General features: G+C 36.7%; 1 protein-coding gene across 1 annotated transcript in view; it reads left to right on the top strand.

The window, feature by feature from the left end:
• Positions 1 to 23,350, top strand: part of PLXDC2 (plexin domain containing 2) — a 242,195-nt gene that overhangs the window by 214,414 nt on the left and 4,431 nt on the right. The window contains exons 11-13 of the mRNA XM_056483768.1: positions 183 to 336; positions 1,745 to 1,783; positions 13,273 to 13,433. Of these exons, the coding sequence (XP_056339743.1) occupies positions 183 to 336; positions 1,745 to 1,783; positions 13,273 to 13,433 (354 nt within the window). The remainder of the gene's footprint in view (positions 1 to 182; positions 337 to 1,744; positions 1,784 to 13,272; positions 13,434 to 23,350) is intronic.

A 23,350-nucleotide genomic window follows, 5' to 3' on the forward strand; every position in this document is an offset into this window, starting at 1 on the left:
TGAAGAGGGAAAAGGGAAAAAAATAATTTCTTTTTAAAAAGCTCTTTTATTAATTTCTTGATCTACAGTGCCTATTTTCACTCTTTTTACCACAGCAAGTTGTCCACGATTAAATTCTTCATTCTTGACAGTTTCCATAGAGAATTAATTTTCTCTTCCTTGTTCCTGTTGTTTCCCAACAGTCGAAGGATAAGATTTGTGAGAAGAATATGGACACAACTGAAACACCTCTGTACTCCACCACCACCCTTCTGCCAACCACCACAAGGTTCAGAGTTTTAACAACCACCCGAGGATCCACCACTTCCCACCTGCCCACCAGCCTGCCCACAGAAGGTGACGTGGAGAAAAGTCATTTACAGCTCAGAGAGAAATGTATTTCCTTTAAGTGTGTTTTGATGGCAGCTTTTTCCCTCTGGGGCAGCAGAAGGAGCTGGGAATTGCAGCCAAGGCTCTTGCTTTTAAATTGCTCACTCTTGCACCATTAAGGTGCAGAGGGGATGAAGGCTCGAGGAGAGCATGCTGATGGAGAAGCAAGCACAAGTTAGGAGGACCTAGATAAAACTTGAGCTGAAAAATGACTTTTCAGTGCCTTTACATTCAGGCAGTAGTTCAAAACCTGCTGAAATAGTAAAGGTCCCTGCTAAATCTAGAAAAAATTCGCACTACTGACTTGGTGAATTTGTAATTCTTTTATGGATTCTCTTTAGCCAGGTGAAAGTAATAGATAGTCCAAAATAAAAACCTATTTGAAATATGCCTGTTCACTTTTTTCAGTCAGTTGACACTGTTGTTTTCATGTAGTTCTCACTGTTGTGAAATAGTTCCTCTAGGCTTCTGAACTGAATTAACTGGGTAAGTAATGGTGGGTCAGTTCTCATCCTCATACCAATGGCTGCCAAAGTCTTACCTTTTTGAGCTTGGGATATCCTGCTTTCCTGCTTTTGGAGGAAATTCATCTGGACAAGAAAGCTAATTCAGATTAATCAGATTAATCAAGGAATGCCTATAAAATGTGTGTGTGTGTGTGTGTGTGTGTGTGTGTGTGTGTGTGTGTGTGTTTGTTGAAATTGTATGTTAACACAAGAAAAAGTACTACATACAGATTTTCCAAGTAGCCTGTGACAGGAAAATCTGAACTGAAGGCATTTTGAGGTGGGAATCTACTGATAAGAAAGGCTGGTTTTGTTTAAAGCAATAAAAGTTTAGAAACTGTCAGTGCAGCATTTGGACTGCATTAAAAGAAACATTCTCTTCTGGCATTGTTTGTTAAAATTCACCAGAAAAAGAGTAATGTGAAAGTAAATAGGGTTTAGTATTAGTAGACCTTTTCAAGATTTTTCAAAAAGTAACTGATTGTCTTATTTTACTGGGACATGTTGGTTCACATAGTCCTTAATATGATAGAATGCTCAAGCTATGTGTGAACATGTAACATATATGAATTATTTATAAACATTATGAGACAGACTCTCATACCCTTATTTGCCAGTATTTTAAATCCTCCTGAATGCTTTAACACTCTTATAAATGTTTTTTTTAGTGGCAAAGTGTAGTGTTCAGTGTGAGAAACACCATAATCTGGTTCTCATTGAGTTGGTGAAAGTAATTAATAATAAATAAATAAATAATTTAATTACTTTTTTCTTGTGGAATATTTTTATCATTAGAAACTGATTGCTAAAATGATTCATGACCTAGAAAAATGCATTTTTCTTCAACTAACTTTAGATTTTCTTTATAGATGACACCAAGATAGCACTGCACCTAAAAGACAATGGAGGTAAGAGATATTTTTTGTCTGTAAATAATTTCAGTATTTTGTCAAATTATACCCCACTGAAGTTCATTAATCAAAACCCAATTGTGGAAATAGTTTTTACCAGACTCTTAAGGGACTCCAGGATCCCACATCTGTGTGGAAGATAAGTAGGGCAAATAAGCTTAGGAGCTGCTTAGGAAAATAAATATTTACAACTGTCTTTAGCATTCTATATTAAAAGAGTAGGTTCAATAATGGACATATTACATAAATTTCAATTGTATTAGTACAGTTACTGACAAGTAATGCAGTATTAATACAGTTATTGACTGTATTAATAACACAGTTTTATTTAACTGTATTAAGAGAGTATATGGTGCTAGTTCTAAATAATAATATTGTGCTATAAAATCATTCATAGTAGTGGATTATTACATAACATTTTGTCAATAAGCATACCCATTTTATATCTGTGTCTGTACTAGCAGGGATTCTGCATTTCTCCATGCACATTCCCTGTGCAAGTTAATGAGATCACCTTGTCATACCAATAAATGAGGCTCTGCAGGAGACTTGTCTCCAGTTAAATGAGGCTCTGCAGGGGACTGCTTTTGTCATCTCCTTTGTGAGTTCAAGGACTGAGACCTGAGGTATTTTCTTGATGAGAATTCCCCCACTAGAGCAGGACTGAGTTGTTAGACATCACCTGTGCCTGTGCTCATTGCCAAAGCAGAGCTTGCTGAGGTGACAAGGAAGATTTGGGTTCATTTCTAAAGGCTTCAGAATGGTCTGTTAAAGTAGAGGATGATATGCTGAGCAAATTTAAATAAATCATATTTCTCCTAATATTAAGGAGAATATTATTGGTTCTGATTGCCTTTCCAAGCAGGGAGCACAAAGATTCTCTCACAGGTGAAGGGAGCAGGTAGCCCAGTGTGGCAGCAGGCACAGGCATGGCTGGGTGAGTCCAGCAGCTCAGGGGAAGCAACTGGGCTCAGCCCTGGTCTAGTGACCATCAGCTGAGTCTGCAGCAGAGGCAGACCCAGGGTCAAGGCAGCAAAGAGGCAGACCCAGGGTCAAGGCAGCAAGGCACATTTCTGAAGAAGGGAGCAGTGATGCAGCAGAGTGGCACAGCTGCCAACAGACAGATCAGGAAAGGACCAGAGGAGGCATCTCCCAATAGTGGTCCTAGAGAAGGTGAGATGATGAACCAGGTCTGAGTAGGAATTCTGCAACAGCAAAAGGATAAGCAGCTCCAAGGCCATCCAAGGAGGCAGAGTCCATGGAGGGGACTGGAGACAAGCTACCTTCAGTGTTGGCCTGGGACACAAGATCAGAGATGGGATTGAATGAAGGCTCATCTACTACATAGTTTAGGTTTGGGTCTGAGCTTACATGGGGACCCCAGCATCATGGGCAGAGGTCCCACATACAGCAGTCCAGAACAGGTGAGATACAGCAGTTTCTCAGGACCCTCACAGAGAATTATTCAAGCTTTGAAAAAACACAGAGTGCAGATGGCACTTAGCTTGTTGGTTTGTTTTCGTGTTATTAGTTTTTCAGCCTTATTTTTTCAGCTATTATTTTCTCCTTCCCTCAAACTAGAGATCTGTTCACTCCACAGGGGGCAGTTGTCATCCTCTTCCTTGCCAGTCTCCCCTCTGTCATTTTGCTGTCACTAACCACAGCATGGCTGGTCAATGCTGTACTGGGCATTGAATTGGCCATTTGTTGGCAGTGGTGTTTTTGACATTGCTTTGACACATAAGTGATCCCTTGGAATAAAGTGATCTGTAAATTCAGTGTAGTTCTTTTAGGCATTTTGTCTATGGAAATGTCCCTGAAACTTGCTTTCTCTCTTGAAATCAAATTGCTTCTTATATTATTGTGAAAAATGTTTCAGTGCTCTTAGAGGTCAGTAGTCAGGGCTTCATTCTCCTATTCCACATCTGCTCTGTACTGGAGGTGTATTCCTGGCTGAAGAGTGCCCACACTCTGCCCTGTGAGCCAATGCTCCATGGCAGCTGGCTGACCCAGGAACAGGCAGCTGTCCCTCATGAGCATCTCATACACAGCTCAAAACTCTGCTGTTATATAAAAAATTATTCCAAAAGTGAGGTTTAGAAAACATATCCATGTTTCTTTCAGTTTGGGAATTGCAGCAAGATTATTTTTTCATTTGTTTATTCTGTGCCCAAGATATGAAAAGAAAAACTCTTGTAAAGTGTTGAATCCTAGAGCAAATTATAGATGGCTGTGGCCTACTTGGTATGTAAGGTGTAGGGTTTGAGGCATCAGTTATATATAGAAAGTTCATTTCCACAGAGAAAGCTGCTGCATTTTAGGAGGAGAAGCCAACACCTGATGTAATTATTCATTTTCCTTCAGCTGTTCCTTTTATCCTTGAAATTTGAAAAAAAAAAAAAATAAAAATTGCTTCAAACAACACAAAAGCAAAGCAACACTCCAGGATTTCTCATTCACACAGTAAATGTATCTTTTAATCCAAGAAGCACTTTTTGATGAATCTTCAATTATGGATTGAATTTTCCAGTGTCCCCTAGATTAGACTCAGATAAAACCTCTGCAGCCCCAGGCACATTCTTTGATTTTCTGTGGTTTGTCAACCTTTCATAAAGAGTAGATTATTCCAGGTCATGAATAAAGGGTCTTTACTCTCTCACACTAAATCCTTTAAAACTCTAATGAAAGGGAACCCTTTATAATGGAAAACCAAAGCTATATTGAATCAATGCTTGCCTATAGTTTGATGTGTCCTTGGGTGATAGCAGTCAATATCTGGTTAGGTAGAACAGAAGGATTCCATAGAAATTCTGCATCTCATCTTTGTCTAGAGTTCTGTCTACAACTTTTGAACCCAAATATTATAAATTAATAAATTGTTACAAATTTAAAGTTTTTGTTCTGGTCATATTGCTTTGACCTTTTAATTATATGAGGAAAATCTTTTGCAACTATACTGTAATCCATCTACAATTTTGTGGCATATCTTAATGTATCTTTCAAGTTTGCTTGATTTTGTTTCTTCTGTCTGCCCTCCTTCTTTACAGACATGACAGATGCCTATTACATACATGCCTAAACTGCTTTAAAATACAGGTGGCATGCCATCACAATTTTTGTTGCATCTTGTTTCTCCTTAAGATAACAAGCATTTTATAAGCTCTAAGTACTAAAAATGTGCAAATTTTTTTGTTATTAATTTCAGATTCAGATGTTTTTTAAGTTTCTTAAAATTTAACACAATTGACTAAACAGTTTAAAAGTCTGATTTTTCATAAAATGTGAGCAATTGGCCATGGCTATCCTGTAATGCAGTATTTCCTTGTTGAGAACTCTCTGGTGGATGATTTTGATGATTGGCCAACAAATCTAGACATTTTATTTCACCTTTTTAGACACTTTGTTGTGATTATTTGATTGCTATGAGTCCCCCACAGTCCTTCAGCTTTAAAACTCAAAAGAAAAGTCTGTGTCTTTTGGGCAGCAGGTATCAGAGGAATGCTACACTTCTCATTCATCAAGGTGTCCTGAAATTTCTGTTTCAAAAAAGGAAAGCTGTGTATAAAAAAAAAAAAAACAAAAAAAAAAAAAAACAAAAAACACCTGCTTGAGAAAGAAAGCTGTTTTTTCATCCTAGCATATGTAGCTCTAGGAAATGTCAGTATCATGTTTTTTTCAGTCTCCTCTGGATATTTTCAAAGATGGTCTAGATACAACTAACAGGAATGTACTAACAGGATTAACACTTGTACTACAGAGAGTTTAATTTGATTTTGAGAGATTAGGGAGCTCAGTAGGAAATGACCAAAATGTAGACAAAGTTTGTATTCATAGGATAAAAATGTATTTTTATGTATTCATAGGATACTATGTATTCATATGATATGAATGTATTCATAGGATAAAAATATGAAGATAGATAGATTCAAGAACAATAAACCATCTTCATTATTAGTTAAACCAGAAAGAGCCCTGTAAACAGAGGTTATCTGATTTTTTTACCTTTTTTCTTTTATTTAGGTAGGGGAGAAATTCCAAAGGGAATAAATAAAGTATAACTCAAATAAATCAGCAATTGTTCCCATGTATTTGATTTCCATTTCAGATTATAGGTTAAGAATTGCTGATACATCTCCTCATTTTACTCTCTATTTCTCTCTGAACTTTTCCAAGCTGTTTCTCCACTCTCATTTCTCAGCAACCTCTTCTCAGCTCAAGTTAGAGACAGGTCATGAGATAAACTAGAAATCTCTCTTGTTGTCTTTGTTATGATCAAAGCTGAACTTTAGACTCAGCCAATTTCCCTAAATGCTGGTCCTTGCTTTCTGCAAATTCAGCTGTAACACTCAGAATAGGAAAGCAGAGAAAAAGTGTGAGATCTACCAGAGTATGATACTGTATGAAACATGAAATGAGTGCCAAGTGTAATTCAAGATCTTTCTTTCCAGGAAAGCTTGTGACTTAAGGAAAGTCTATACAGCCCTGCTGGGGTTCAGTATGGTATTACATTCGTGTCTGATAGCAATTATCTTATTGAAATTGAGCAAAAGCCAAGAACACAAGCTTGGAAAAGCAACAGCCTCTTATATAAATATTCCCAACTTCCTCATGCATCAGACACAGGAAGAAATTTATCTTACATACTCTATGCAGTGAACAATGGGCTACATGTATGTTTTTTAAAGCAAGTACAAATGAAAAGTGCTGAACTCATCCATTTTGGGTAAAAAAGTAGAATATTGCATCAATTATCTTTATTCTTATTGGTGGCATAAATAAATTCTGTTATTTTCTGCTTGCTTCATGGTACTTTGAGTTGCACTTAAATGTTTCTTATAACAAGAATTTGTGCCTTTTCCAGAATTTTTTATCTCCGCTTCGTCCCAGTTTTATTATCATCTTATTACAGCTATTATTACAAGATACATTAGAAAACTATCAATCTGATCAGCAGACAGTCAATCAAATGATGGCAGAGGTTTTCAAAAGTAATGGCACTGGCATGCAAATAACCCCTAGAAAGAAAATATCACTTTCTCCTTGAGCAAAAAAGGGCATTTTTCATCATATTAACCATTATATATCACATTGAAGAAGCATGATTTTAAAAAAACAGAAGAGCTGTGTGTAGACACTTCCATTATATTGAATTCTAGCATATTAGTTTTGTTTCTCTTTAGTTTTCTAAGAACAGATATGAAATGATGTATGGTATCCTATTCTTACAGTTGTCATGACTTTATTGTAAAGGCACACAGCTGACTTTGTTACACATTCACATGTGTAAAGTCTGCTTTCCTTACTATTTTGTCATCTTGTTGCTGCCACAGTGTTGTGGCAGTATGATAGCCAGGGCACACAGAGATCCTGTGATCTCTCTTTGGAACTTCCTATTCTGCATGGAGTTAAGCCACTTTTGGAGTCAGTAGCCTTCTCCAGTCTTCTCTACACTGCTCACTCATATTTGACATTGGTGTGCATGGGTCATTGCAAAGAATGGGAAAAATGAAGGTCAGGCTCATGTAGTTGTACATTTTGCATTGAAGGTGAAATACCTGATCTGTCTCCCAAAGGTGTGGTGGGCACTCTGTAACTCTGCATCAGACACAGCATTAGAGAGGAACAGCCTGCTTTACCTTATTGTCTTGTGTTTGCTTTCAGTAGGGTTAGAGGAGTCAGTGGGGTGGCAGAATTGGAATTCTTATCAATAGCTAATTTTTTTGTTCATCTGAGTTTGAGTCAGTTGCTTTTACAGGCAAATGATGTGGTCCTTCATGGTACAACATTGAGCTTCCTGCTGACAACTTTTTGATGCTACTAAGTATTGTAGTGTCTTACATGGTCTCAACCAGCTCAAACTAAAATTAGTACAGATGACAACTGTTGTAGAATTAGGTGATATTTTAGAGCAGAAGAATGAAAGCCCTTAGCTAACATATTTAGAGTACTGTCATCCAATAAACAGAGGGATTTGATTGTAATGCACTCTCATCAATTTACTACACAGAGCAGTTGATCAATCTTGGAGAGACTTACTGAGCTGCCCTGGCTCCTACAGAAAATTGATAGCAAAGCCAGATACTGAATTCTGATTTTGTGTGTTATAGTTCATAATATTCTTACTCAGAGACCACCTTTCATTTCTTACATGCAATTGGAAATCAATGTTTAAAGCATTAGCTGAGCCATAACTTTATAAATCATCATGAAACCAAATAAAGCAATGGCTTAACCTCAAAATGTTAACAAATGCTAAGGGATTGAACCCACAAATCAAGAAAATCACACACCATTACTGTGAGAATTCCAGAGCATGCTGTTCCTAAAAGAGGTAGAGAGAAAATTTTTATGGGGATTCCCTTGAGTCTCTGGAGAATCCTTCCAACTGCATGTTCCCTTATTCCTTCTCACAGGTCATTAATCATCTTTTCAGGAATCTGTGTTATGTACAGGGAAAAAGATTGTGTGTGAAGAGCCATATACCTGACCAATAAAGCAAGGAGTCTCCTGGTAGATTCACATTCCAGATGTAAAGGGAGGTCCAGAAGGGGGGAAGAGTCCAGTGGCTCTGTTGAGCTCACTGTACCTGTAAGCCTGGGTGCTCAGCTGTCCTAAACATTGTCCTCCCTCTTGGCAGGAGCCTGTTAACTCCAACCCACAGTCATGCAATTAGGAGTGATGCAGTTTTCAGGCTAGAAATGATATATGTAATAGGGTGGAGGGCTGGGGAGTGAACTTGATCTGTAGTTGCCCCAGATCATGCAGCAAGAGGAGGTTTCTGCACTTTTGCTAAGCAAAAATGAGAAAATGCATTCTTCTGGTAAAAAGAGGGGAGAAAAGAACCAAGTTTAGGACTGAGTTATCATCTCCAGGCTGATTGCTGCTATTTAAATCATCCATATCCCTGGCTTTGTGTGTCAGTCAGGAGGGTCAAATAAATATTGTGGTTTATCCCTTCAGTGATTCATATGCATATACATGAGTTTGAATTGGAGGCTCAAATCCATATTTTTTTTTCCAGATGGTCTTTTACCATCTGATCAAGATGCAAGAGTAAAAAAGGAATGCCATGGCTTTTGGAGGGAAAAGCAAAATTTTATTTTCCAAGTCTACACAATGAAATTCTACATTTTTGCCTGACATTCACCTTTTGTTCCATATCACTTTATATAAAGGAAATTTTCTAACCAGGAATTACCTGAAGTTTATCTATTTTTCCTTAGTTTTCCTATAAAATATTTTGTATCTCTGCTCTCACAGAGATAGTAATCTCTGGAAATGAAACTCTTTTCCATCTCATATCATAAGAGGTATAAACATATGTATCATAATTTTGTTTTCCCATATATAGAACTATCACAGTAAAAACTTTTTATAAACCTTAAAATTAGATTTTTTAAAATATATTTTTAATTATTTTGCAGATCTCAAGGGTTAATATGCAGTTATGAGAAAACTAGTGTTTGCAACATATCCTCAATGGGTTTACAAACAGCAAGTAGCAGTTTGTAAACACTGAAAATCAGTCTCAGTTTGTAGACACATTTGTTCAGTTAAAGTCAGTATCACAGTCCATGTGTGCCATGGCAAGAGAAGATTTTCATTCCTTGAGGTTTTCTTCTTTTCCTACTGCAAAAGAAGTTAGCCCAAGAGTAACTAGAGGCATACTAGTTACTTTAAATCAAAGATTTTGTAGATTTTATGTGTTCTCATGGAAACAATAAGAACATTTTTATTGTGTTTTCACTTTTACTTTTAAACATTCCAGCAGCAGAACATCTATTTCTTGTTTGGATTCTGTGCCTTTATATTAGGGGGGAAAAAAAGCTGCTTGCTGTTTCTATCCAGTCATTCAGCACCTAATGAGAAGCAGACTGACCTTGGAGATATTAACAGGCTCCTTCTGCTTAAAAATTTTTATGCATTTAAGAGTTTGAGAAGACATTATAAATATACAGTATATTATATGTAACAATAGCTTCTTGAGCATAAGAAAAGGAAAGTTTGGGGAAAGTTCCATTGAGAATACTCCTTTTGGGAAAGCATTGATCATAAAACAAATAGCCTCCCGTGGATTTAGTCTTGCCTGGAACAATAGACATGCTGTGATAATCTTAGTGAGATTTCTACACCTGAAAAAGTTTCCAAGTCTTTGTTTTTTCATCTATTTCCCTTGGTGACTTTTTTTAAAGAACTGACAGTTGATTTTGCAGCAAAGAGTATTTTCAATATTGACAACACTGTTTATTTTCTCTGAATAAAGAGAGTGAAATCAATTTCTCATGAGTATTTGAGCCCTGGGGTCAATGGACTGAATTTGCATTATGGAAATTGCAAGTTACTTAAACTTGTTGTAATTTAAGGAAAGCATTTCTTTTGTTTCATTTTTTTTTGCATTTGGCATTCTGATCACTGTGCTGATGTCCACACCATGCTCCACCCTTGAGTAGCAGAAATCTGGGCAGGAATTTGACACCTGTGTTGTTTCAAAGAGACAGTGTTCCATTTTGCAAACCTGGATGCTGAAAGCTGAGAAAATATCAGATCAAAAGGGATTAAACTGATGACTTTTACAGAGTGATTAGGACTTTTGCTGAAGTCCAGCATTTTTTAAAATGCAGAATATGATGTTATGCCTTCAATCATAACATCATAACAATACAAATTGCTCATTTAGTGCAAATTAGCCTGAAAATGAATACAAGTGACAAAGTAGCTTTTGGTGCACAAATGTGACATTGAAGTAAAGAGTATGAAACTGTCAAAAAGATAATTATGAGACAAACAAGCTATGAATCCTCTGCTCCTTGTGGGAGCAGTTGCTTCTCTAGGGTGAATCAGAACTAACTGTTCACCAGTGGGAATTAATAGTCCAGCCAAGAGGATGGACAGTCAAGCAGGCTTTTCTGATGGCCTTTCAGTTGCTTAATTTCCATTTGTATAGCAGTTTGAAATATACATACAAGTACTAAATATTGTTATCATGCATGAACAGAAACTAAGACTGGTGTTTCTGTACATGCTTCTCTTCTCAGATGAAATGAATCTTGATGGCTATGTCAAGCAAAAGATTCTGCTGTCTGAAAATAAGAGGAATCTTTTATTGGGTCATCCTTCTTTCCTGTCTTCTCCATGAATCTTGCATCCTTTTTTATATAGAGCTCTAACTACTAGGAAGTATTTTAATGACCCTTTAGGAGACAATTTTGAAAATTTGAAAAATACAACTTCCAGATTCTAGGTAATATCTCCTTTCCTCCACTTCAGTATATAGAATGGCCTGGAAATTTTCACTCTGTGTACTGTGTTTAAGAAGTAAAAAAATAAAAAAAATAAAATAAAAAAATAAAAAAACATATCCAAAATAAGTACAATTAAATCTGGAGTTCCTGTGTGAACAGGAACTTTTAAGAAGAATGATACCTGCAGGATTAGGCTGTACCTGAGTGGGTATCATGCTTGCAATTTTTTATTAAAATCATTAATGTTTCCCACATTCTAGTATAGTTTCCCAGTCTGTTGGCATCTTTTTCTTTATCCTCTTAATCTGTTACTCAGTTCCTTATTCCACAAAGTGTCACTGACTTTATGGGACAGAGCAGAGCAATACTGTGGGGTTTTGACTGTCCTGAATCAAGACTGAGGAAATATGGAGAAAAAACAAGGGATAGGTACATGAATGCCTTCTCTATCCACAGAGGTGTGTAACTATTACATGGAGTAATAAGCAGATATATGTCTTGGCTAAGATAATGCATCTTCATTTTCCTTTTCTCCCTTTTGTTCCAACGGTGCTGTGCAATCTGCTGGGTGACAAACCATGCAGCCTTCCTTAGTCTGGTGAGAAACGTGCTGCCAGACATGGATGTATGAGCTGTAACACTCAGATTAACTGTTCCTCTTTTCTTGTATTGCCCTGCATCAGTATGCCTTTCTTCTATAATTTTCCAATTGTTTATTTTAACATTATCATGGAGTGTTCCAGTCCAACCAGATGAATGGTGAAAGACCATGTACATTTGCTACTATTGTTGTTTCTATTAATAACAACAGTGATTTGTTTGAAGGGATACTCAAAACCAATATTTTTCTTCAAAGAATAAATAAAAGGGACCTCAGAGAGTATAGCACTAAGACAACCAAACAAATAATTCAGGGGGATGGCACAGCAAAAAGGATGGTTGCAGATACAAATGGTTTTTGTTATAGTCAGCTTGCCACAGAAGCATGGTGAGAGGAAATTTAAAAGTGGAACTGAAAGAAGCAAGACTAGAGACTAGAGACTAGAGACAGGTGCTGTAGGGAGTAATGCATGAAAGTGATAAGAAAGACTTCCAGAAAAGCAGGAAGCAGTAGGAAAATCACACAAACTCACAGAATATGCTGAGTTGGAGGGGACCCACAAAGACCATAAGGTCCAACTCATGGCCTTGCACTGAGCCATCCCCAAGAGTCACACCATGTCCCCAAGAGTATTGCCCAAATGCTTCTTGTACTCTGCCAGGCTTGGTGCTGTGACCACTTCCCTGGGGTGCCCAGGAACCCTCTGGGTGAAGAACATTTAGGAGAATGATGGAAGTTTGTGAAGTCAAATTACCAGTTCTCTACAATATTTCTTAAACCTTTTGAACCTTTTGAATGGTTCTTTTTGCCTGCAAAAGTGGGCAGAACAGTAATTCTTTAATGCAAGAGTATGATGAAGAACAAGCAGCTCTACAGATATTGGCTGATATACTGAGAAACTTTTCCCCCAAAGGTTACACTGTTGTTGAAAGAATTTCAGTGACTTATTTGGAAGCACTGCTGACAGGTTGCTTGTATCAGAGACAACCCTCTTTTATCCTGACAGAAGCATAGCATGAGTGCCCTCTTGGTATCAAGTTTAGTAAATGGATGGTCTTCTGCAATACTTCAGTATGATGAGTTTTCCATCCAGACCACGATCAAAATATTGCAGGATCATTTGCATCCATCTGTTGCCCTTTTGGCTGTCTGATTCAATTGCAAAGAGTGGTTCCAAACTCTTCTACAAGCTAATGAATAAGGCTTTCAGAATGTGTTTAGTAGCTAGACCTCACAAGGGTTTGTGGCATGTCACAACTGGAATATTTAAAGAAAAATAAAATGTTCAGAATGTATTCAATGAGTACTTTTTTGTCTGTGGGACAATTGCAATAATTTTATGAGAAAATCAAAGGAAAATTTATCATGAAGGTCATTGGGAACTTCAGACTGTCCATTTACATTCAAAAGAAAGGGTGTTAATATCACTTATTGAATTAGAACCAGTGAAACATTTGAAAGTCTCTTCATTAAGATTATGAGAGTACCAGCTGTAGAAAAGAGACATCGAATATCTTTTTCCAACTTGGGCTGTAGAAAATGAAGTGTATGTAACACAGATAAAGTAAGTGCTGAGTTTCCATCTGTGCAGTGGAATGGGTAAGGTGTAAGCTGCTGTGCTGAGGAGTGTGCTCTTTGTGCAGCTTCCACAGATGACAGTGCAGCGGAGCAGAAAGGCGGAACGCTCCATGCCGGATTAATTGTCGGCATCCTCGTCCTGGTCCTGGTTGTGGCTGCAGCCATCCTCGTGACTGTCTACATGTACCACCACCCAACATCAGCAGCCAGCCTCTTCTTCATAGAGGTAAGGCAAGAGGCAAGCTGTGCCACTAGTCCTGTCTCTTGGCTAGGGTGGTTGGGGTCTCCAAAACAGATCTTTCTGAATTGGTATCTTTGTGTTTGTAGTGTAATCCTGGAAGAAAAGGAGCTCTCCTAGCAGCTGATATTGCTTTGTTCTCAGCATGTTTGTCACTCCTCTCCTTTAGCTGCCATTGCTATTATTTCTTTTGCTTGTAGACAGGATGTATATCCAAGAGGTACATGTCAAATACCACACTACTTCTCTTTCCTGTCCTTAATTTTCCTCACAACAGCATTTTCCCTTTACCTTTCCTGTGAACTGTCATTTTATTTCAGGACATACAATTTTTCTATAATATTCTTGTGGGGGGAAGAAAAAGGTATTCATTCTTAATTCTACAGAAGAGCTGATGTCTAGCAAGTTTTTAGCTGGAAATCTGTATTAGCTGCTCCTTACATCATTTAAAGGAATCTTTTTACACTTTGTCTAATGTGGTAAAGTGTGGAGTGTCAAAAAGATTATTTTCACCTAATTTTTAACATCTATCATTTCTTCTACCCTTTCTGTTAGTGTAAAGAGAAACAGACTCTTTTAGACCATCATTCATCTTACCTATTTGAGATATCCCCTTTAGGATTAGATAAATTGACTCAAATACAGATAGTTACCTTAGGTGCAGGTACCTACACTGCAGATGCTGACATTTAGTCAGTTCAGCTCCACTATAGACAAAAATATGAGAAAGGAAAATTCTTCATAGGCATTTGTGTCTAAAAAAACCCAAGCATAGCTACACGTACTTGTGGTTTCTTTTTTCAACTCTGCCTTGTGACAAGTATTGATTTGCTGAACGTGAAAAAAGGGGATGATGGTTCATAACCCCCACTTGTGGTATTCCCTTACTATGAAGAGCCTGTACACTTACTGTTGGAACAACAGTGAAGATGCAAAACCACTGCAAGTGTCACTAGGGACATACCTTAGGGATTTCTTAGGTAAAATCCTGGGCCAGGAAGATGTGGACATTTATTCTTAGTGACAGCGAGGAGAATTGAAGTGAGACATGAACATGAACAGAGCGATTCATCTTTAACATCGTATTATAATAAATACTCTTCTTAGATGGAATAGTAGTGACAGAAATCAAAATTAATTGTTTATCAGTATTCCTGCTCTAGTAATTTAGCTGTGCTAACCATTGGGGAGCAGAATCCATATAATAACACATAGTTTAATCTCATGTTTATGCAGCATTTCCAGCCAGTTCACTATTGATGTAGACAAACAAAATTACACTGAAGTCCTTGTATGAAAGAGAAGGTTTTGTCCCTTTCTTTTTTTCACACACAGATTGAATTTACATGGATTCAATTTCTTTTCTTTCACTCTACTAAAAGCAAGTTTCTTATCTGTCATAGTGTGATAGAAAAGGCTAAGTAAATGGCAACACTACCTTTTAAGAAGAGAAGAATACCAGATTACAATACACCATTATTAATTTATTTTTGTTTTAAACATAGTAAGGACATGTTAATTTATTTCTTTCATTGATGTCATACTCATTATGCAAACAGAGGTGCCTTAATCAGTATTGTAAACTCATTCCACTGAATTTATGTGCCTTTAATCAATCTATTAATCTATTATTAGTCAAAGGTAGCATCTCTTTTAGCAAGCAATGTAGCCATTTTTAATAAAGAGAGAAACATAAACTTTCTGTGTAAAATAAAGGAGAAATCAGTCAAAATAAAATTGATGCAAAGTATGGTATAACCTACATTCTCTATTGCTTGCTAAGATAATAGTGGTACTTGTGAAGCATCAGCATTAGCAAGAATTGTAAAAAGTACTAGTCATGAAGGGGTGGCCTTTCCCTGGGTGGTGCAAACACTGATGTAGTGGGAAAATCACAAGGGGTGGAATAGGGCATGACTGTACTTCAGAACACTTACACAAATTTCAAAACTTTAAAACCATTTTTGGTATCATAAGCCTAGAACAGAACAAGGTAATTCATTCTGGAAATCAAATTACTTTTAATAAGTTTAATAATTTAATTTTCAAAGAAAAAAGTTGATCAATTAAAAAAATAATAAGTAGAATGTATTATTCTTATGTTCATTTGATCTATAGGATTTACACATTTCCAATGCAAAGAAGAAAACAGCTTCTCAAACTTGCCTTTTGAAAATGAAGCACAAAAAATAATCAGGCAAAACTGGTATAAATAGGCCAGTGTTACAAGAAATCATTCTTTATTACATTTGTGCAATTGAAAAACATTTGAGTAAACCATTAGAGATAACATGATAGCTCACACAGCACAGGAGACAAGCTGCTTTATTTATGGGCAATGAATGAAATATGGATCTGATGTTACCATTCTAGGGAAACAGCTCAAGAAGATTGCCATGGGCTTGGTCATGCAATGAGAACAAGCACATCAATATTTCAGAAAATAATACTGTTTCCTATGAGTTCTTGATTAATAAGCACATTGCACAGTTAAAACAAGATGTGACAGATGGACAGGCAGCTCCCTCCTGCAGATGTCTAAAAAATCAGAAGTACTCTGTATTCTGCCATCAAGTCTTCAAGCCAAATCAAGATCCACATCAGTTTATCTATCATTAGTAATTAATATAACTCTTAGGCTGGCCAAAAGAAGGAATGGGATCCTGGTGCATTTGTGTTTACTTTTAAAGAAGTTACTTTATGGAGGCATCATATAGACATTAACCATAGCATTCATTCAAAACTCTAATATAATTAACAGAGAAGCATCTTTTTACACCTAAGATACTGTCATTATTTGGTATGGTAGGTAAACCTTCATTTTCAATTAAGTTTTGGGTTTTTTATAAGATTAAGGGTTGTGTAGGGGAGTTTTAGTTTATTTGTTTTATAGTCATGACTGATTACTGAATAAAGAACAGTATAATAAACTGATCCTGTATCTGATGTTTTAAGTCTCTTTCTTCCTTGTGTTCTCTGCAGATATCACCCAATATTCACTTACCTCCTCACTCATGCTCTCACATAGCTCAAATCCAAACTCCTGCTTGTCATGAAGTGAGCTCTCCCAGATAAGAATAAACACACCTACACTGGCTGAGCTGTTTACCCCTGCACTGATAAAGGCAATCTCTTGTGACACTTCTGAACACCATTAAATGATATCCTGTGTGCACTAGTTGGCTTAAATAAATAATACACACAAGCCAAGAAAAATACCATTTATTACAAAAGCTATTGTCTTAGATCATAGTAACATTATTCTATTATTTCTTTACCTTTTAAGTCTGAAGAAATGCTTCCCTAGGGATTTTTGTTCATGCCTGTTGAGTAGAGCACACATATGCAGCCCCACCAGGAATAAAAATTGCTATTTGAACAAAGAGTTTGAGAAGTCTTTAATGCCAGTGCTATTCAATTTGCCAAAGGTACTGTGCAATTTTAAAACAATACCATCCAAACATTTCAATTGTTTTCAAAAATGTTCAATTTTTTGTTAAGTGAGTAGAAGATTCAAATCAAAATGCAGTTTTCCTGTTTCTTCCAGCCTCTACTGTTCAACATGTGTTTCATTGTTTAGGTTGGACACTTCTGTGGTGGCCCAAGACAGAGTGAATTATCAGCTTTTAAAGTTAAGGGAGCTTCAGTCAAAATTCCAATGAATGCAGGCTCTTCCTAAGAGCTAAGAGTAAATATTGACTGAAGATTAGCTTGCAGAGTGACAGAAGAGATATTGCATGCCTTGGTTTTCTATTTACTTATCTTTAACCTTGCAGTATTTCCTCTCTATTGAATTTTATTTAGTTGCCAATGCTTTACTCTAATCACATTACATATTCTTACCTTGAGGAATCCTGTGTCTCTTGAGTATACTTTGAGCTGATTTGGACTGATTTTTGTAAAGTCTGTCAAGTAATGCTCTTAGTGATTTTTTCAACAAAGTTTATATTAGAAATCTAGCTATAACATATCACTACACACTAGCTATAGCACAATTAAAAATTATTGATTTATTTACTAATTTATGAACTATACTTGCATTCAGGATGTGAGCTTTGATGGCCAAGAAGCCAATCATGGTGTCTTGAATGTCAAGGATTGTATACCTGTGATAGAGGTCACAGTACATGTGACCTAGAGGTCCAGAGCTCAATTGAAAGAGAAGTAAAGAAATTCCCAGCTGAGTCAGATGAATTTGCTCAGATTTCAATGAGCTGTGAGCCAAATTGGAGCTTTAGTTTTATTCTTCCCTTTTTTCTCCTGTTCTTTCTTTTTCCTATATTTATAATCCCTAATTATTTACATGTGTGTTTGAACTTGGGCACTGAGAACATTTAATGTCAAGGGAACATTTAGGAAATTGAAAAATTAGGTATAAGTCTGAGTATTTTTTATTCAGTTGTCTTTTGCATGTTTGCACCCAGTTATCTGTGGACAGAATTGTTGCATGACACAAGAAATTTTCACTTGCATACTTTGTGGTTTTCTTTCCTTCCTTATATTGTGATCCAAAGTCCTTTTGAGGCTTGACATTTACCTCAGCTGTCCTTACAGTGCTCTGCCACTGGAGACCAAAGGCAATATGATCTGGCCACAGCTGAGAATTGAAACCTGGTGGGTGAGTCCTGTGCCTGGAGTGCCCTGTTGGATGGCTACAGGCTCTGCAGGAGGGACAGGCACAGCAGGAGAGGTGGAGGGTGGCACTGTATGGAACAGAAGGGTAGAATGGATGGAGCTCACAGCTGGCAATGGCACAGCTGAGAGCCTCTGGATAAACTTATCAACATATGTGGACCTGAAGCTGTCAGAATGGGAATGAAGTCAGAGGTTATGTATCAGTGGCTGTGTATGTATTAATAGTACTTAATATGGCACATACTAAAGAGCAGTGTGTGTGTTTGTACTTAAAAATTAATATTCTTTTGAGTTAAGATCCTAATTTGAAGGTCACAGCTTTTTCCTTCATGTTCCCAACCTTCTTGGAGGCATTCCAGAGCTTTATTTTGCTGGTTCAGCTGCTTGGAAACATACATGTGCACTTAGACACATCACACACATGCACACACCTGTGTCTTTTTTTGTTGTTTGTTTTACTTCATCTTGGATGTTTAATATGGATAATTTCAGGAATCTATTAAAATGGCCACACAGAGAGTTTAACTGGTGCTATGGAGCTAGGGAGTGACCTTCAGGAAAAAGGGAGGGAGGGAGGAAGAACAAACAGCTGCAGATCTTCAGCAAATAAATAATAGTGTGCAGTCAGAGTGTAGATGATGCACCTTGGCTCCTCTTGATTTTAACTTAAATTATGTCTTTGCTAGTAAATTAAATAAGGCTGGGATTGTTCTTTAGCATAAAGACCAACCAGCATGAAAGGATCTGCAATCCTGTCATGTAACTCTGCCTCACTTAAAGCTGACAGCATGTAGACTGTTAGCATGAACTGAGGATGATTTCTAGATACTGAGCCCTAGGGGTGGTCTGAGAAAGCACTGATTATTGGCTTTTTTTTCTTTCTTTTTAATGATGGGCTGTGTAGGGGATTGTATTTTGGTATCTGAAAACATTCACTGGCACACATATCTAGCAGATTTTCTTCAAATTTTGACCTGCTCATCCCCTGTCTGCTTAACAGAAGGAAATAATATGAGCAAATAGTTAAAATTGCTGGAGTTCTTGGTATTTCAGAGATCAGGAAATTAATGGACATTTCTGGCTCACCATTTTACTTCCCTGCTTATAACAGCACACCACAAATAAGAGCCAGATTTAAAATCCAGCCATGTTTTCCATGTACCATTTCAAGGTTTCTGCATTAACATCACAAATGCAGTATATGTCTTCAAACAGACAAGAAGTAAATAGGAGACAGATATATTTTTTTTTTTAAAAAAAGAAAGGTTTTGCAAAAAGAATGAGATCCTCAGCTGTCTAAGCCAGCTGATGGAGCTCACACAGCTCTGTTTTCTCCTGGGATATGGCTCATCATTTTACAGGGGATTGTGCTTTTAGTTTGAAATAGGTTTAACATGGTCATCAATTAGTTTTTGTCCAGGTGTTCAGGCTGAATTGCGTTTCATGAAGATGATGATTAAAAAGAAGGGAACAGGTATCATTTTTCTCTTCTTTCAAAGTGCTGCAGTATCCTGGCATTTGGAGTATTGTCATTGATCTCACTGTCATTGCCTAGTACTAATAGTAAAGTTATTTTTCCAAAGCTTACCCAGCTCAGCAGGAACCAGCAGTTCAGCAATGGAAACCTAAATCGACCACAAGGGAGAAGCACTAAAATAAATAACCAACACTGACAATAAAAGTCAAAGGTGCAGAGGAAGGAGGCATTCTGTTTCTTGTCCTTCAGCAGCCAGCTCCTCCAATGAACATAAGACTGCAGAAACTATTATAGAAAGATGGTTTAAATCACAAAAAGATACATTAAACAAGCACTTCTATCAAAAAGAAAAATAAATGAAGGCAGTAATGACTCTACTGAATCTTAAGTCTGAAGCAATCCTTATCTGAGAACAGTTTCTTCAAAATATGAGTTTAACACGGCAATTGCTCTTTTCTTATTCCTGGGAATATATATCAGAAGCATAATTTCAGATATTTGTAGCCTCATCCACTTCTGACTGTGATTTGCCAAATAAATTGGGTGTTTATAGAAGAGATTAAAGACTGATGCACAAATTTCAGGTAACTTTGAGCACAAAAATACGTTATGGTCAAGGTAATTGGCAATAGAAAGATCTTCTCATAAAAAAAAATACAAAGCCCTGACTACTGAGGCAGATTAACACTGGACAAGTACTTAGACTAAAGGGTCTCAATTAGTATCAGATTAACATTTAGTTAGACCTTACTGTAGTTGTGTCCTCTTTTTCTTAATTTATTTTGGTAAGTAATAAATAATAGTTTTTCTGAAGTTTTGACAATAAATCCAGAATTTGGATAACTCGATATTTTCATATTTCCTTATCATCAGAGTTTGATAGGCCTTCTTGACAAAGTGTGGTTAAAGAGATTTTAATATTTAATCTTAATTTAAATGTGTTTTTAGTCCTGAATTAGACAAAGAAATTGACAGTGGAAATGTAAGATGCAGCCCTTCAGTAGACACAGTGAACCAGTCCTCTGGAAGTTTGAAATATTGAAATATAGAAAAAATCAATAGATAGAGGAGACAAAGTTGTGCCAGAGCATTCAGTCTAAAAATGTGCTCAATAAATTCAGCTTTTGTGTAGTTTAGTGGTGAATCAGGTTTACTAGGGAGCTCTGGAGAGTCCAGACTTTGAAAGATTGACCTTTTCATGCTATGTCAAGTATTTATACTTATGTAAATTCAGTTTTAAAAAGAGTATGTACATGTCTTGATGAAATCCACTGTTTAAGTTTACTGCTGAATAGGAATGAAGAGCTGATGCATGCACAAGCACTCTGGGATTTTATGCTGGTTTAAATATACAAAGAAACTTTTGATAGTGTTGTAGAAATCTTTCAGAACAAAATGTATGCAGCAGGGTTGAGGAGATGACAGAAGGGCAAATATTTCATTACTATTTTCTTTCACTGCTCTTCTGACATTGCAGATCTGTGCAGAATTGTTCTCATTCCATTTTTGTGTACTTAGGAAAACACAGAATAAGGATGGGATGGGGATAAGAGGCTAAAATGTAAGAATATCAAATATGTAATACCTGTTGCCAAGTTCCTTCTGTCCATTACTGGTAGAAACTTGTCTTCATGCAGATGTATAAAAGGAAATGTAAAAGCTTAAAATTGCTGCAGCTAACAAAATATACATTATTACAATTTCTTTTGATAAATTACCAGCTCAGATGAAAAGTGTTAAGTGGCATAAATTTTAGAGATAGTGACAACATCAGGATCAAAATCTCTCAGAAGCAGGGCATCAATCTTCAGATATCAGCATTTCAACACAACTTTACAACTGTCCAACCTCCTGTAACTGATCTTGCAATGTTTGTTACTGTTCAACAGAAAATAAGATGGTCTACAGCTAGCAACCTTAAAAAAAGTCATCAACTTTAACACTAGAGACCATGTTCAGATCATAACAACTGAGTTTTATTTAACTATATTCAATTAACTGCACTCAGATATGTATCAAAGCCTTTTTTTTAACATGTCTAAATGAGATCATATGATTTTCATGGATAAAAGAGCCTACAAGGCTCAAAAATTCCTGATATTGAAAGATGTCAAAAGAAGAAAGTGATCAAAAAGAAGAATACACTTGGAGACCTTTCCTTGCAACCAGAGTGAGGTTACTCCAGTTTCTATCCTTTAGTTTTAGTAGGTGGAATCCCCTCTATTTTCCCTCAGAAGTAAGACAAATGGAATAAATTGCTTAAAATAGTGAACTCAAGGAAGCTTCAAAAATGAAAAAAAAACTAGTCCTGTTTTCCTGCTTTGTAATACACTGAAAGGAAGAAGGAATTGCAACTCTTCAGCCACAACTCAGAGGATTTCCTTTAAGTGTTCTGATTCTAGAGGAAGAAACGTATTTTTCCCTGCTAAAATTGAGAATTACTTAATTAAACACCCAGCTTGCTTTCTCTCAGTTTGGTTTGAGTCTGGTGGGGTTTTTTGGTGTGCTTTGTTTGGTTGACTTGTTTAGGGGTAGGGTTTTTTCTGTTTTTAATTAGTCTTCACAGAGACAAAAGAGGAAGAATGCATTAGGTATTTTCTGAGCTACTTCAGTAACCAAAGGAACTTAGTATCTCCCAGTATCAGTAAAGTTACTTTTCCTTTTTCAGTTAAAGCTGAAATATTTTTACATCTTTTGAGGGGTTACATAAGGCAATGAATTGATGGTTTGTCAGTGCTCTCTTTTAAAGCTGCCAACATGCACATAATGAAGCTGAAATTAAACAATCACTATGAAGGGAAAATCTCACCTCAGACGTGACAAGAAACCACAGAAATCTATAACTGCAATATTAGAAGATGACCTTCAAGTCTTTTGCTTTATTTTTGGAAAAACAGCTCACATTTATGGCTTTGTATCATTAAAACAGATACACATCTGTTCCATAACTAATCATCTGGAAAGGCCAATTAAAAAGAGTAGCACAAAATAGTAAATTTAGTATATATCATCAATGTAGCAATGAAGTAGTAACTAATCATAAGTATATCTTGAAATTAAATTAGAGAGCAACCTAGTATATTAAAACCCTGCTCGTCCTTACCTTATGTTTGATACCATTTCTAGTTATTCTTTCCTGCTAGTTTTCCAGTGCTTTTTCCTTTCCTCTATTCATTAGAGACCTCTCCATCAAATTCCCTTCTCATTTGTACCAGTGTAAATCTGAAACAAACCCCTAAACATTTAATTGCATTATTCTTGATTTACTTTAGTGAGCCTGAGGACTGAATATGACCCTTTTTCTTTAGCAGTAGCCAAACTGTCCTTCTTAATTTTGAAAACACAAAGAATCAAGCTTGGGTAGAAAAACTCACCAAAATTTAAATAGACTAAGTTTTCTTGTTAGGAAGAGGCATCTGTTAAAGAAGAGACTGTTCTGGCTTCCTACTTTGTAGGGAGATGCTGCACTGAAAGGCCTGGGATTTTAAATTACCTGCCAAATAGAATTTAACTCAGAATTCCTCAAAAGTAACCTGATCCTGCAACGGGAGGAAAAGGAAGCAGTTGCTTTTATGTGATATCTTCTCAAAAATGATCCCTGAGGAAGGCTCTGTGCAGCCAGCTGTGTGGTTTGCTGAGAACAAGGTTCAGTGGCACCCCAAGGTTTCTTTAGTGACTCTGCCCAGCAGCACCATGAGTCCCAGCAAAACATCACAGCTGTGGCTGTGCTGTGGTCACCAACACCCAACACCCCTCAGCAGCTTCAAGTATCCTTTGTGATTGAAAGGAAATA

Source organism: Oenanthe melanoleuca, chromosome 2 (assembly GCF_029582105.1).
Source record: "Oenanthe melanoleuca isolate GR-GAL-2019-014 chromosome 2, OMel1.0, whole genome shotgun sequence".
In the NCBI taxonomy this organism is placed as follows: Eukaryota; Metazoa; Chordata; class Aves; order Passeriformes; family Muscicapidae; genus Oenanthe; species Oenanthe melanoleuca.